At 43.7% G+C, this 15,898-nt stretch overlaps 1 protein-coding gene across 5 annotated transcripts in view; it reads right to left on the bottom strand.

Annotated features, from left to right (window-relative positions):
• LOC149339441 (uncharacterized) overlaps positions 1-15,898 on the bottom strand; it is a 60,563-nt gene that overhangs the window by 3,237 nt on the left and 41,428 nt on the right. For all 5 annotated transcript variants that reach the window (XM_089548233.1, XM_089548236.1, XM_089548232.1 and 2 more), the window contains exons 18-25: positions 15,242-15,396; positions 13,352-13,694; positions 10,768-11,090; positions 9,740-9,860; positions 7,302-7,595; positions 5,517-5,789; positions 4,322-4,501; positions 3,124-3,425 (exon numbers count right to left, since the gene is read on the bottom strand). In XM_089548233.1, coding sequence (XP_089404359.1) covers positions 3,124-3,425; positions 4,322-4,501; positions 5,517-5,789; positions 7,302-7,595; positions 9,740-9,860; positions 10,768-11,090; positions 13,352-13,694; positions 15,242-15,396 — 1,991 coding nt within the window. The remainder of the gene's footprint in view (positions 1-3,123; positions 3,426-4,321; positions 4,502-5,516; positions 5,790-7,301; positions 7,596-9,739; positions 9,861-10,767; positions 11,091-13,351; positions 13,695-15,241; positions 15,397-15,898) is intronic.

Genomic DNA, 15,898 nt, shown 5'->3' with positions numbered 1-15,898 from the left:
CAGAGGTGCCTAACAACGATAAGCTCAGAGGTGGAAACAACATCTGAAATTTTGGGGTGGGCAATGCAGCCGAAAAAAAAAAATGCCAGCTTGGAGCAGCTACTTAGTTTTTGGTGGAGAAGTGAAAATACGTCACGATCTCCTTTGAAAGTGAAAGCACTGAAGTGATAAATATTCGTAATAACTATTACAGAACACATTCCAATAACTATTAAAAGAACACAGTGATTGAGCATATTATGAAACTATACTTGCAACGAGCATATGTGGCACTTGCAGTGCCACATATGCTTCCCTATATGTGAATGTTTTCATTTTTTTTATTTGAACTAGAGAAATATTGCCTGTTAATATCTTTTCACCTGCATATATGTGTTCCTGAATGCATATGCTGCCTTTCACCGAGACCACCAAATGACGGAAAGGCCACAGGGTGAGGCCTGTTACGTTTACACTCAGCAACAATGTAAACAACAAACACGAGCGCTTTTCAGAAAAAAAGAAAAAGAAATGACCCTCATACATCTACTTAGGCTACCTTTCACAACATAACTGCAAAGCATAAAAGCAAGCAGAACAAAGGTGTCTTTCATGGTTTCAGGAAAAAAACTACCAATGTGCCCATTAGGTGAAGTTTACTCAACCATCTCCTGGCTGCAACACCACAAATTAAACTTGACAAAAAGTACAGTAAATACCATGCACAATTAGACATCATCATCATCATCATCATCAGCCTGACTACACCCACTGCAGGGCAAAGGCCTCTCCCATGTCTCTCCAGTTAACCCTGTCCTTTGTCAGTTGCCGCCACTGTATCCCTGCAAACTTCTTAATCTCATCCGCCCACCTAACTTTCTGCCGTCCCCTGCTATGTTTGCTTTCTCTTGGAATCCACTCCGTTACCCTTAAGGACCAGCGGTTATCTTGCCTTTGCATTACATGCCCTGCCCAAGCCCATTTCTTCCTCTTGATTTCAACTAAGATGTCATTAACCCGCGTTTGTTCCCTCACCCACTCCGCCCTCTTCCGATCTCTTAACGTTACACCTATCATTTTTCTTTCCATAGCTCGCTGCGCTGTTCTTAATTTAAGCTGAACCCTCTTTGTTAGCCTCCACGTTTCTGCCCCATAGGTGAGTACCGGTAGGATACAGCTTCCACGCAAATAGTCGACGAAGGCAGTTCCTCATCTACGTGCCTTCCCCCGAAACTGCTGTTCAAAGCCTATGAAAATTCTTTGCAATACAGTCGAGCCTGGATAAATCAAACCCGAATAATTCAAATTGTGGGCTATATCTTAATACACTGATTACCCCCTTAAAAATTATGTGTAAAAGTATAGGAAAGTCATGCAGTATATCAAACTACCATTTCACCGGTAATTCAATACACCAACTGCGCACTGCGCCTCCGTCAGTGGCGCTCGCCCTAACAACGTTCTTTCACCACTCTTCACGCGCACAAACAGGCTGGCTGTGCAGCCTTGGGTAGCTGCTGTTAGCGCTGGAGTTGTCAAGCCATGTGACGAGATGGACGGTGGCGTGATGGTGGCTTTCGATCTTTTGTACTCATTTTACGTGCCCTATTGCCGTTATGCAGTGATGCCAACGTAACTAAAGCCTAGCGGTACCTTAACTTTAATGAGTGCTTATTCTATTTGTAGCGTACTGGTAATAGGATTATACATCTTAATAGGCAATGGCTAATTCCAAAGAACCACCCACAGTGGCTTTCAAAAAAAAGTTTTTATTAATGAAGTCACTGTTAAGAAATATTGAGGGAATATGTATTTTTGTGTGCCGATTCTAAATATGTCATTTAATTTCATGTAAAACAATTCCTTGAGCACTTATGTAATTTTTATGCATGTATTTTGTGAAGAGCTTTGAAAAAAAATTGCTTGCAGGAAAATTGCTGAAATGTATGCTATTGGGTTCTCTTGACACCAAGAAATGCAATAAGGGTAAAATTGTCTTCCTACCTATAATAGAACTTATGTTATAGGGTTTTGAAGTTGTTGCTTCAGAAATGAGAAGAAAAGTGCATAAGTGCTCAAGGAATTGTTTTACATGAAATAAATGACATATGTAGAATCAGCGCACCAAAATACATGTGCCCCGAAAATTTCATAACTATGAGTAGATTAATAAAATTTTCTTTTCAAGACCAGGCTCATTCCTTAAAGAGTACTTGCGTGCTTTGAAGGTGAAAGGATATTTTTTTATTTTTTCCTTCCTATGGGTTGCTTGCTCACCCCGCAATCTGAAAGTCTGTGGTACAAATCCCCGCATCTTCGGAAGAAATTCTTTTTTCTTTGCTGATGATACAACAGGGGCTTTTGTGGACCAAATTTTACTGGACGCTGACAATGATGCCAGAGTTCATAGCTAATGGGCCATTTAAGGCTTTCACCTTAAAATGCACAACTGTGCTATTTAATTCAACGGTACCACTGTCTCACAATACCCCTCGCTTACTACTTTAATTTGGTCCTTCGACTGATTGTAACTCCTGCTCAATGGCCAGCCACAGAGTAAAGGGTACTGACTTTATTGCTTAGAACCAAATTTCTAAAATTGAATTTGACAGACTTTTTTGTTAGTTTAAACAGAAAAGTCCTAACCTCTAGACTTGGTAAAGAGAGTCTCTCTCTCTCACTATGTCCCCTCTCTCCTGCACTGTATCTCTCCCTTCAAGTGACAAAGTGTTGCAAAGTTTTACAATATATTTTAGTACATTAATTGCTGGAAATAAAAAATAAACCTTCCTATAATGTGCAGACCAAGAGGGCCATGGGAGGCATATTTGTTGTTATTAAGTTTAAAAATATGAATACATGACAGGAGACTACTTAAACCACAAAAAGTCCCGCAAGTAGCTCTCTACCACTACAAGAAGACTGCGTGTGCAGGGGTTAAAAAGTAAAACATACTTTTCAAAATGTGTTGATCCTTTTTGATTTTTAATCCTTATTGTCCATGGTTTTGCATAAGATGACCAACTGGCCAGCTAAGCACATTTTGCACGGAAATTTTGGAACCCAATTTCGCATGCATTCTGCCTGACAGGAGAAACACATTTTGAACACAACAACAGTAAAGGGGTTCACGAAAGCACATACCCGAGAACGGCCTGCTGCTGGTACTGTGCGAGCAACAAGCTGATCTGCGCTTGATCGAGCGTTGAAGCTGCCACTTCCGTCGTCTCCACTGCTGCCTCGAGTGTTTCGGTCATGACCTGTTCCTGCTGGGCATCCGCCATGCCCTCGGCCTGATTCTCAACTTCCTGCAGCGGCCGAGTGGTCAGGAACGTGGTGGCATTCGAGTTCTGCCGGAAGTCTGTCAGCCCCTGGGTTAGCTCCGACATGGCGCGGGTCAGCAAGTCAGCCTCCCGGCCTCTGCTGCTGCTGCTGCCACTAGCCGCCTGCAGGGACAACAAAGGTTGGTACTGATTTTATTGGCACAGCCAGTTTATATAGATGTCAGTTGGAGCAGTGCCAACCCAGGTAGCACCGAAACACTGCGATAATGTTACATTTTTGTTACGCTCAAATGTTATTTCATTGTCCTTAATGTCCTTTTTTTCTAATGTTTTTGTAATGTTACATATAAACGTTCGAATAACCTTCCCCAAACATTCATGAAACATGTAAACAACATAAATGCAACATTCTCGAAAATGGTGAAGCAGCCCCGCACAAGCATGCAAGCCTGCCAGTGGTGACGGCACACAACTTACAACACTTTGCAAGAACCAACAACAAGAGCGACACCTTCTCCACTACACTACAGCACAGCAACTCGTATTCACTCACCTCCAAACGGATATAATGCCGTCGAACTTATATACTCGCTACAGCGGGATGTCCCATGAGTGACAGTGGGAAATGGGTAATAACTAAAGTTTTGTGACAAAATAATGGGGCTCTTCATGTAATCTACGGCGAGTACTATCTAAGAGATGTGGTTACAAGGTACTGTTAGTTGAAAAACATCTTTTCTCTAAGAACAGTGAAAAAATGTCTGGAAATCCATGCTCGAAATATATTTGCAATGTTGTTTTATAGTTGAGACTCTAACATTATAATAAAATTTAGAAGATTACATTAAAACAACATTTGTTTAGAATGTGAAAGTAACGTTTCCTATGTAACTTATAACATTATATGTTAATTTTTAATGTTAATGTAAAGTTACTATGCAACATGTAACATTACTCCAACTTACATAACATTTTTATAACACTATTCTAATGTTCGGTGCTACCTGGGAAGGGAACAAAGTGCACCACGGCAGCTGTAGCACTGCGTCGTCACTGACCTGGTTGCTGCCAAACAGGGCCACCATCTCAGTGTGCTTCTTGCGCTGGTGCTGGAGTAGCTTGGCCTTGCTGGCATACTGCTTGTGGCAGAGGCAGCAGCTGTGGGGCTGCGTTGTCACACTGCCCACCATGTGTGAGAAGGTTGGGTTGGGCTCGCCAGGGATGGTCGGAACACCTCCCTGAGCAAAAGGGCAGGAGCAGAGGGCGTCAGGCAGTGGAGAACCAAACCAAGGCAGATGACTCCGTTGACACCACATGCTCAGTCCACTGTACAGCAGTACCTCCGTAAGTGGCAACTTCAAAACCCTGTAACTGCTAATGATAGGAAGGATGACAATTTTACTCTCACTCAATACCTTGATGTCAAGAGAAACGAACAGCATGCATTTTAGTGAGTTCCCAGCAGCAAAATTTCCTAAAAGTTCTCAGCAAAAAGTTACATATTAGACAAGCGTGTAATAACTTGTTTTCGCACAAACCAAAAAAACATATTTGAAATCAGCACACAAAAAAACATATTCTCTCAAGTTTGCGGGGATACGGTGGCTGCAACTGGCAAAGGACAGGGTTAATTGGAGAGACATGGGAGAGGCCTTTGCCCTGCAGTGGACATAGTCAGGCTGATGATGATGATGATAAATAAAACATTTTTTTTGTAAGGCCCTATTTCCCCCTTCCTATCTAAAGTCTGCAGCAGCTCAGAATCTATAACTACTGGCAAACCTCGGCAACTGCTGTGGCATGAAACCCATGATGAAATTCTCATGATGTGCAAAAAAAATGCTACACAGCATACATGCCTGGTGGCCTTTGAACCTAGCTGTAATGATCTATATACGCAAATTACGCATGACTGCACATACATGCACCTTTGTTGGCACACACTTAAACCTATTTTTTTTCCTCTTTTGTAGGTATCTGCCCAGTCTTGAGAGTCTGTAGCAACGTCTTTCAATGTGAAACGTTTGAAATGCAGCCCATGCTTCACAGCACTTATAAATTCATATCATGATGCCTCTCACCACTGACTTGTATATTTACTTATTTCCACACCCCTTACAGGCCGCCAGGGAGGCATTAAGTAAGTGGGGTACAGAAGCAGAGGGTCACTAGAGGACGCAAGACGCTTGCTCTGCTATTTTAGATGCTATAGCGTATTCAAACCAGTCGTTGCTGCCAGACATCTGGGATCACCTTGACGCGGTTGCTCATGGGCAGGGCAGCCCCCGGGTGGTTCTTGATAATGTGGGCCTTGCGCTTGGAGGAGGAGCGGTAGACCTTCTCGCAGTACTGGCAGTAGTAGTCACGGGTGGCCCGCAGAATGGGCAGGTTCAGCTCAGGCACCATTTCCAGCTGCACGTTGGGGTGCCGCTTGGCCATGTGGTTCACCAGCATGCCACGCCGCTTGAAGCCCAGCATGCACGTGTGGCACTTGTAGATGAACCGCTGGTAGTCCGTCGGCGGAACCTGAATAGTACCACACAAAAAAAGACTTCTGGGATGCAGTGAGCCAGGCTTGCTTACCCAACAAAGAAGAATATCATTCAGTGAATGCACACAGAGGCCAAACCTGATTCATCCTTACACTGTGAGCTAGGTGTAAGAACTTATACAAAAATGAAAGCTTCTGTGCACAGTGATGATGGGATGGTCTCCCACTTTGAAATAGGGCAGTAACAGGTGCGACCAAGCTCATCGGGTGTATGCGATAGCCGCCAGAAAGTCAGCTTTTCCCATATACTTGCATTCTCTCCCGTGGAACTATTTCGCAAAGAAACATTTGATCCATACATTTAAGCAAGTGCTGGCCTACTTCACAGTGTGTTGCGCTTGGTCACCCACTCTACTATTGCAGCATAACAAAAAGTGATGTGTAACGGGCCTGCATTCCATACCACCAGGTGTGCCTCTGTATGTGCCTTTAATTTTTTTTTATATATGTAGCCATTATGTAGCCATCTTTTCATCTTTTCATGTTTGCACAGATATAGGGGCTTTCTGTCCCTATAGGTGTAGCCTCACAGCAGCATATAGAGGAAAATAAGAAATAAAAGAGAAGTTCCACAAAGGCAGAGGGTTAAAAGTGCTTGGTACCTAGTGAAATAGTTGATGCTAGATAATGCATCAGCTGCACTGCATATAACATAATGCACAAGCTGTTCACGAATTCCACTGTGAAAGCTACCCCCTCCACACTACTACATAAGGGCCAAACCACAAGACAGCATTTCTTCGGCATAGCGTCACCGTCTTGGCTACTGGCACCATCGGGGGCAAAATTCCAGAGCTTGGAGCAAGGCGACGTAGGGAGATGCAGATATCTGGTGAAGCCAGATCTCAATATTGGTGCCAGAAACACCTTATAGGCGGGGTTTAGTCGGGGACAATGACTAGCCACGCATTGGGCAGCATTTTCCAAATTAATCCACGATGCTGCTGTTCCCACTATCAGCATGGCCCATTTCTGCAAAGGCAGCAGTGCCCCTTCTGTCCATGCACTAATGACCCCCTTGCCCCCGCTGTAGGTTCCCCTTGCCCCCGCTGTAGGTTCCCCTTGCCCCCGCTGTAGGTTCCCCTTGCCAATCACATGACTCATGAAATGCATCAGGTTGGCGTTAAGCACAGTGATGCACGCGTAAAATTTGGTCGCTCTCATGGCGCACAGTCATGTGTGACACACCTAACACAAACCCCTACCCAGTGTTACTAAACACTCTGACTGGCATCGGTACTCCACACCACCCCAGCTGTCGCTAAGAATTGCATTACCACAAGGGCAGATGAGCAGAGAAATTTTTTTTATTTGCCTGAACGCACTACTCTGAAAGGAAATGAGGTTGGTGTTGAGGCTAAGGAGCTGTACAGCCTGAGAAGAACTCACACAAATTTGTGCCATAAATTCGCATAAGAATGCACCTTTTCCAACATTCTGCATTTTGCAACAGATGACAGTTGGGAGAGGAGGAAAGGCCCAGTCACCTTTGGCACAAATCGCTTGGCAGACAGTGGGCGCGTGGGCTTTGTGCGGGCCTGCTCACGAGCTTCCCGGTCGGGTCCGTGCAGGCGGCGCATGTGCTCCTTGAGCTTGTCCTTGCGCTTGAACTGCCGGCCACACAGGGCGCACAGGAACTCCCGGTGCTCCGAGTGGCACAGCATGTGCAGCTTCAGCTTGTCCTGCCGGGGAAACACCTTGGGGCACAGCTGGCACAGGAACCGCTGGTTTGTGTGGAAGGCACGGATGTGCTTGCGCACCTGGTTGTACTCGGCAAATTTCTGAAAGGGCGGCGGGGGAGGAGATAAGAAGCAAGCACATCTTGTCACCAGGCTGATCAAGTTTTGTTGGTTTACTCGCACTGCACTCGCACCCTTCCACTATGCCATCAGCAACTATTTCAACTTCGCATTCTAGTCCTTTCGTGTTTCAAGAAATGCTTCGGCGTGGCAGACAAGGACAAAACGTAGAATAACACCACAGAGCGCCAACTAACAACTGATTTTATTGAAACCCGCGTCAACGAATATATGCTTTGCGCTCATCAACGACAAAAGAAAAAGATAACATGCAGTGAAGACAGCATTAGGCACAAAATGATCAGCACCCATGGCACGTGTAACACACGCGTACATCGTCATGCCCCAAATCTAATCAAATCATTCCTATCAGAATGATTAGATTTGGGGCATGACGATGTACGCGTGTGTCACACGTGCCATGGGTGCTGATCATTTTGTGCCTAATGCTGTCTTCACTGCATGTTATCTTTTTTCTTTTGTCGTTGATGAGCGCAAAGCATATATTCGTTGACGTGGGTTTCAATAAAATCAGTTGTTAGTTGGCGCTCTGTGGTGTTATTCTACGTTTTGTCCTTGTCTGCCGCGCCGAAGCATTTCTTGAAATATGTATGACCAACTGGCCTACAAAACAACCCTTCCCTTTCGTGTTTCCATGAGGCCTGGACATTGGGTCATTCTTCCACCTTGTTTGTTTGCTCTCTCTTTTCTATGTAGCTACTCTATCACGTGTTCTCTCTGGCACAGAGTGGCAAAGGAGTGCATGATGTAGACATCTCGATGCAGCTCCATCCCGCTCCTTGAGATGCACTCCTTCCCACTGGATCCGCCACTGGAGGTAGTGAGAAAGTGCACACACACGGCAGTGTACAGCTGTGAAAAGTGTAGCAATACTGCGCCCCACTGTGATACACATAAATCCACATTTAACGAGTTTTTGCAGTGCATCAGTTAGTGGTTTACTCCAGGTGCAAGTGGCGTCGCTCACACACCATATCACATGGTCAACTGATGACACTGTGACCACGGACCAATCACGCAACTCAAACAACACTTCTGATTGATTCTCAGAATCATGACGTCATTACTTATGTTAAAACATAATGTCGTCACTCATGTGACTTCTCAGGTGCATCTGACTGCTTCTCAGAATTCATGAGTTCACCACCAAGGGTACATAAGACACCATTGACAGTTCTTCCACCACGCTACTTGTTAATGCTTTCAAAGCTGCTATCCAAGAGAACAAGAACTTTGGTACTGACATCACAATGAACATTAATATCTTAAAGATGGTAATGCCAGAAGGTTGTCACTACTCAACCAGTGACTGCCTTTCACCCACAACATCTGCACTGTGAAAACACAATACCGAGTATAGTAACCCCACTGGAAGGTTTTTTTCAAAACATTTTCAGTGCATTCGCTTGATAAAATCTCACAACCTCTGGAACAATGCAATAAAATTTTTTACCAAACGGGGTGGGTGTTCATGGGCCCTTCAGGGATTTCCTCCAGTAAGGGTCTAAACAGAACGTCCTTCCATATCAGAACACCAAAACAAAGCTGCGAATTAACGGCATGCTCCCTTCCCAACACACACACATGTGCAGAGCTCGTAGATAGAAGTTAAGCTGTGCCACAAAAGGACAGACTGGATACGACATTACACTGATTCAAGTTGACAGCTTTCTCCACAGACAGGTCAACTCTAAAAGCTCTGACCTGATATGACAGCGCCACCAATACGGCTGATTAACCATCTGATAGGCAATGATGTGCCAGGCTCATCACACGCTAACGGTAATTTTTGGCTTATGATGAGTCCTGTTTGTCATGTTTTTTGTGGCACTCTGTATCTGGTTTACAGCAACTAGGGCTTGTAACAATGCAGTTTTATGCTCAGACAGCAGACGGAAGTACGCGTTCTGAAAGGCTTTTATTTGGTTCAGAAATTTCTACGCTGTTTTCTATGCTTTAGATATTACCATTTCCTGAAGTAAAAAAAATACCATTCTGGTAAAATACTCATTTTAAAAAATATCCATTAGGACATTAGGTCAACAACAAACCTAAAAGAGCCAAGTTACCGAGACAAGGCACAAATGTATGAAGACAGAGCTCACTTTTTCACAAGTTGGGCAGGTGTACCCTCCATCTTCACGGTGAGTGTAGACATGATCTTTTAGGGCTGTGATCACATGAAACTTCTCCTTGCAAATGGGGCACTCAAAATATCTTTCGCCTCTGCCGATGAGAAGACAGAGAGAGAGAGAGAAAAAAAAGCAACAGAGATAAGGGTTACAAACATCAAAGTAGTTCCAGAGTCATGCGTGCATATACGCTGCTCGGAAAAAAGTTAAGAAGCTTGCACTTACTGCCTAAATTGATCAGCCATGATAACAGCTCTATCTAAATTATGCCATGTTAGCTTACATAAACTAGCAAGAAAGCTTATGCTATAACCACAAAGCACTGTCATGCTTGTTTTTATCTTCTCTGTTTATTGCTGCCAGCACGTGGCTTTATCACTTTGTTTTTTACATAAGACTGATCAGAGCATCATGAAACAATCAGGGTTACAGGCAACAGCTTCTACAATGTTTGCATTGTTCAATGTGGTTTTCAGCAATTTCGTCAACTTGTTGAAGAGTCCTGTTAAATTCAAAGCCAAAATCGAACGAAGCGTTACTCAAATTCGTATTCAAAAGGTTTGAATTCAAGACGAATTCAAAATGTCTGAGCCTTACCACATCACGATAACCAAAAACAGGTTACTAATAATTAACGGGCTGTGCCAAGTAGACACCCGCTGGCCTGCAACTCAACGGTTCACCCTTGCACAAGACCTCGAACCAGTCACTAAGAGCCAGGGTTGAAGCAACCATGGCACACTGCGATTTGTGCCCTAAAATTACCATACACTAAAAGAAAAAAATGTGTACTACACAGTATAAAACAGTTCACACCACAAAACATTTCTCAGATACCACGTGGACCAGCAGAACTGCAAACAGGCTCTTTTTTTTTTTTTTTACATGAAAACCTGCCCGGCCCCCTAAGCAGGCAGAATTCTTCACGAGCATTTGGGGCCAGCACCAGAACCACAATTCAACAATACTAAACAAGCAAACGGAATCCAGGACCATCTCACTTGTGCGTTTTGAGGTGCCCAGTCAACGCAGAGTTGTTAAGGAAGCGCTTGTCGCATATGTTGCACTTGAGTGGCTTGGTCTCATCGTTGCCATGAACTTGGTAATGCTTGGAGAGGCGATCTTCAGTGGCAAAGCCCTTGTAGCAGAGGCTGCACTTGTGGATGCGCTGTTGCTGGTTCTGCTGTCCCGAGAGCGCCGTGGAGGAGCCAGTCCTGTTTTCTGGATCCCCTGCAGCGTCCGATTCCTGCCTGTCTCGTTTTGGTGGCCCTCGCTTTCCGTGCACTCCCACGTGCTTAATGAGCTCTGCTCTCGTCGAAAACTCCTGCAATATCAGTGTCCATAACTCAACAAGTAACCAACCACCACTTTTTACAGCAACAGCTGTTACTGGTACAAACCTCTGGATCTGCCACGTTGGCGTAATGTCCACACAGCGAGGGGAGGAGGAGGAGGAGGGGGGGGGGGGTAGAAGCTAGACTAGGGGAATAAGGGAGAACAGGAGAGAAATAAGATAGCTGTTACGCTGTGCTAAACTCGCGATGTTGTTGCCTTTTATTGACATTGTTTTCATTACACATGTAGCATGGCATAACAGCTATTAATTTGTTCCCGCATTATGCAGCATAGTGTGAATGTTAGTCATTTTTTTTTAATAATTCATTTTTTCTTTATGCAAGAAGATCCAGGACCATCTAGAGCAACATAAACTGTAAACAATGCAGTCTACAGGCAAATTGACAGCTGGGAAAAATTCCTGACAATTCATGCAGTGACAAAATGTCCCACTGGTTTTGCTCTTTGAACCCGCTTTGCTGTAAATTGCCCCATTTTCCAAATTTTACTTCAGCTATACTTGGCACTGGGCTAATTCATGAACTTAGTGAACATGAGGAGTGCTGCCATTCCGTCTGTCCTACATGTTGTCCCTTTTGCAGATACCTTGTTCTGAGAAATACTCCAGACTTATCATGCGATTTTTTCCTCTTCCCAAGCCCAAACATCTGGCTAGACAAAATTTTTTATCGAATGAGGAACTTATCACTAAGCTCAATAAAGTCCTGTGACAGAATTTTTGAAAACAATAAAAACAATATCAACAAATAAGAAACTTGCCGTGTCAAAGGTTTACAGCTGTCAAAAGAGACCGAGCTGAGCAACTGAACCATTTTTTTTTCTGGTTAAGAAGTAATGCAGCTTGCTTTGTACCATATTATCAAGTGAATCTTGAGCACGGTAAAAAAATATGCTGGTGAGGGTATCAATCCTAACCCAGATTAGAAGTAAAAAAATACTAGGAGCATATTACAAAAATGCAAACAACTTCAACATAACAATAGAAGCAATAGAGGTGCTACAACTGCTCAAGCAACAGCCAAAAAATTGAACAGACACTGAGGACAGCTCCATCCAATTATTGTTCTTAGCAATAATCGAGTTATGGCTCTTTGCAGGTATGTTGATGCTTTTCCGGCCACCAAGTATGCATGTATTGCTGAGAAAATTGCATCAAAAAATTTTAATGCACACAAAATTTTAATCCATTCAAGCACACCACGTCTATGCATAATAAGATTCCGTGATCACCATTTTGAAGTGAATGGTGATGTAGCCCAGCCTCTAGGATGCACATCTAAAAAACGATGTTGACGCACCACAGTTTATTTGCAAAATTGGCAGGTGATGGCAACACCTATATTTAGTTTTATGGTCTTTTCTACCTTATAGAAGCCCTGTCTTCAGTGAGAGTGGTATCTTTGTAATTAGACTGCGACACTCTATCAATACAGGCCAACTTTGATTTTTCCTCAGCATCCACTCAAGGTAGCAGTGCTCAAAATGAAACTGCTCCTAGTATGTACTCAGAGACTTTCTTCTGCGAGAATAAACAGCCAGCATAGAGGAAATGGTGAAGTGCTGCAGCTTATTGGCAAATGCATCGCAGAGAACATTAGCAAAAGCATTCCACGTACAGTACTGAAGAACGTTAAACTTTTGGGGGACCTTAACTAAGAACATACTAGCATTGTGACATATGATACAACAAGGCATAGTGAAAATGCGGTTAGAACTACTTTGCAAGACTGCAGTCATGGATAACTGAAGACAAAAAGCAAGAATTCCGAAAGTAGACACATGGCTCGCTAAGAAGTGATGGCACTTAACATTTTGTGGCTTCCAGCGCTTACATTAATTTCTATGCACTTTTGAAATAACCTCAATCCTAACAGATGCTTGCAGCATTAAACACTTGAAGAGGGCAGGTACCATGTAAATGCTTAATCCCCTTACTGCTTAGACCTTCAAGCAGGATTTTGGAAAACCACTGGTGGCAGTTGCATGCATAATTGCATGTTGTGCTGAGATGCACATTAGCAAAACCAGCAAGAAAATTCAGTTTCTTTAACGGCATCTGCGCTCTAATAATTCTGAGGCTGAATACATATGTAGCGCATTACTGAACCGAACTTCCATCAAATGAACACCCCGTCACTGCTTCTTGCCCACATGTTTCTCACTTCATTTGCTCAGTTAAACTTGTAGCACTCACCGTCAAACATTGGCCACAATCAAGCTGGCACTTACTTCTTCGCACTCCGGGCAGTGCTCAAGCTCAGACTCGGGCTTTGCCTCTGATGGCGTGACAACCGCATGGAGAGGCACGTGCAGGTTCAGAAGCTCAGAGTTGTGGAACACGAGTCGGCAGTGCGGACAGGCCCAAGAGGAGGTTTCCGCTTGGGACGCACTGCGCCGAGCCGATTTGCGAATGCCCCTGCTCAGCAACAACCCCAGAGGCCGCTGCTGCTGCTGCTGTAGTCGCTGTTGCTGAAGCCGCTGCTGCTGAAGCTGCTGCTGAGCCTGCTGCTGTGCTTGCTGCTGCCTCCGCTGCTTGAGGCGCTCGTCCTTTTGCTGGTGTCGTATCACATGCCTGTCACAGAAAACACAAACCGTGTACGGTCCGCTCTCGACAATTCGAACTCACCGGGAATTGAAAATCTGTTGGGATCATGCAAAGCTCGAAGTAAAGTGAGCCTCTTTAATATATACTAGACGTTGACTGGATATAAGAACCAGTTTGAATGAACAAGATTCCCTGTCACATCTCCTCAACAGACCTGCTAGAACTGCTTCAGCTCCTGCATGCTCTGTGGTTCACTTGCCTGACGTGTGGAGTTCCTGCTCTATCGGCTGCAGCCTTCACATCCCTGCTCAGAACTTCTGAGTGCTTCAATAGACAATGCAAGAATGTCAGGCATGCCTGTACTCAAACTGACCAAAATGCTATGAGAACTAAACCTATCTCTACGTCTAGAAAGAAGGAGGACTGCCGTGCTAAAGTTCCTCTATTTACTCTATAAGTACTTTAACAAACTTAGGCCCCTGCAGTAAGACCTCTTCAACAGATAGCCCGCTGGAAAGTGCAACAAGTATGTACCACGTGGTGGTGGTAGTACAAGTTAACCAGCAACAAATATATTAATGCATGTGTGCTGAAAGAAATTATGTGGCAGTTATTACCCAGAAAAGCACACATGAGGTTTGCTTCAGCCCATAAGGTGAAAAATCCATTAATTCAGCTACAGTGGCCTTCCAGTGACAGCAGCACATCAAAGCGTGGTTAGATTTAGAAGCCAGCTTGTCCTTGAGGTACAAAATGTGTGTTAGATTGTCGCAGGGATGAAAAACAATTTTAGCCCAGTTCTGCGACTCACTCAGATAACATCATAATTATTAACAGCCCCAAATCAGCTCATTTAAAACTTTTTTTTTTTCTCAGACCAGCAAATAAATGGAGCTCAAATTACACAACAAGCGGGCTCCTTAAGACAATCTGAGGATTCTTTCCCCAGTTATTTTGCTTTGTGTTCGCGACGTTCATGTTGCATGGTTAAATCATTGCTTTGTGCATTTCTTCTAATACTCCTGTTTGTTCATTTTCTTCTTCCTAAACACAAGCACAATTTTTCGTTCCCTCTAGCTCCAGACGTTACCACTACTATGGCCACATTAATTTGCACTGCACTGGATAACTGTGCTTCCACTTCTTTGTGAAGCTGAGCCATAAAAAGCTTTGTACAATATTTACATTGCTTATGTATTACTTCTGAATATTTTGTTTAGCTGCTAAGTTGTTTGCTAAGGATTTGTGCCATAAAGTTACTTTCTATATTACTTTTGAACATTGCCTGCATTTGTGGTTATGAAGATGACGCATATTTCTATACCTGTGTCTTCAGTCCTCTCTCTAATAACCATAAACCTGACAGTATCGGCAAAAATAACTCTAGCCAAAAACCCTCAAGTATGCCTTGTACATAAATACCAAGCTATGCTATTCTAAAGGTCCTGGCCAGGACCTTCTTAAAAAGTGAGATCATAGTGTGAAGACATGCCAAAGAAGAATGCAAGGAACGTAACTCATCATGCTTCAAAATGACAGGAGGCATTAATATAAACAATGGGGACCGAACTCACCTCTTTCTGTTGTAGGGATGGGAGAAACGCAAGTCACACAAGGAGCACTTGTATTTCTTCTCCGAGGAATGCATCATGAGGTGGCGCTTCAGGCCGTATTTCCTCTGGAAAACCTTGTGGCATATGTTACACTGATTTTCATCTCCTGGCGAGGGCTGCAAGAAAAAAAGATAAGTAAGCAATGGAAAAAACAACTTCTTTTTGGTTTGGTTGTGATATATAACAAATGAAGTTCGAAAGGAAAATAAATGAATTGAAGCGTGCAAAGACTTCAAAAAAGCAACTCTTGTGAACCTAAAAAAGGCAGCATTAAGAAAGCAGAAACACACCACTATGGAAGTGACCCTCCGAGGTGACCCACTGAAAATGCACATCACAAGTACAGCAAGCTGGATGTTTCGCTTTCCGTTTCTTTTCTTCACCTGCACACCTGGAAAACCACTGCTGAAAGAAGGCATGCACATCTTCCTGCATGCCTTGTTTTCAACAATGGTTATCCACAGAGCATCTCATTCTGTCCCATATCCTTTCATCTTTCGCTACTCTCTACCCTTCTTGTTCGGACCGGGCAAGGAGAAAGAAGTGTCATTGTCGGGCCAATCTGCAAAGTCTGCACATGGCACTAAAAGCGACATGACAAAAAATGCCTCACGACCA

The sequence above is a fragment of the Amblyomma mixtum genome, chromosome 6, assembly GCF_055824585.1.
Source record: "Amblyomma mixtum isolate Tamu chromosome 6, ASM5582458v1, whole genome shotgun sequence".
NCBI lineage: Eukaryota > Metazoa > Arthropoda > Arachnida > Ixodida > Ixodidae > Amblyomma > Amblyomma mixtum.
This window is presented reverse-complemented; position numbering and strand designations above follow the sequence as displayed.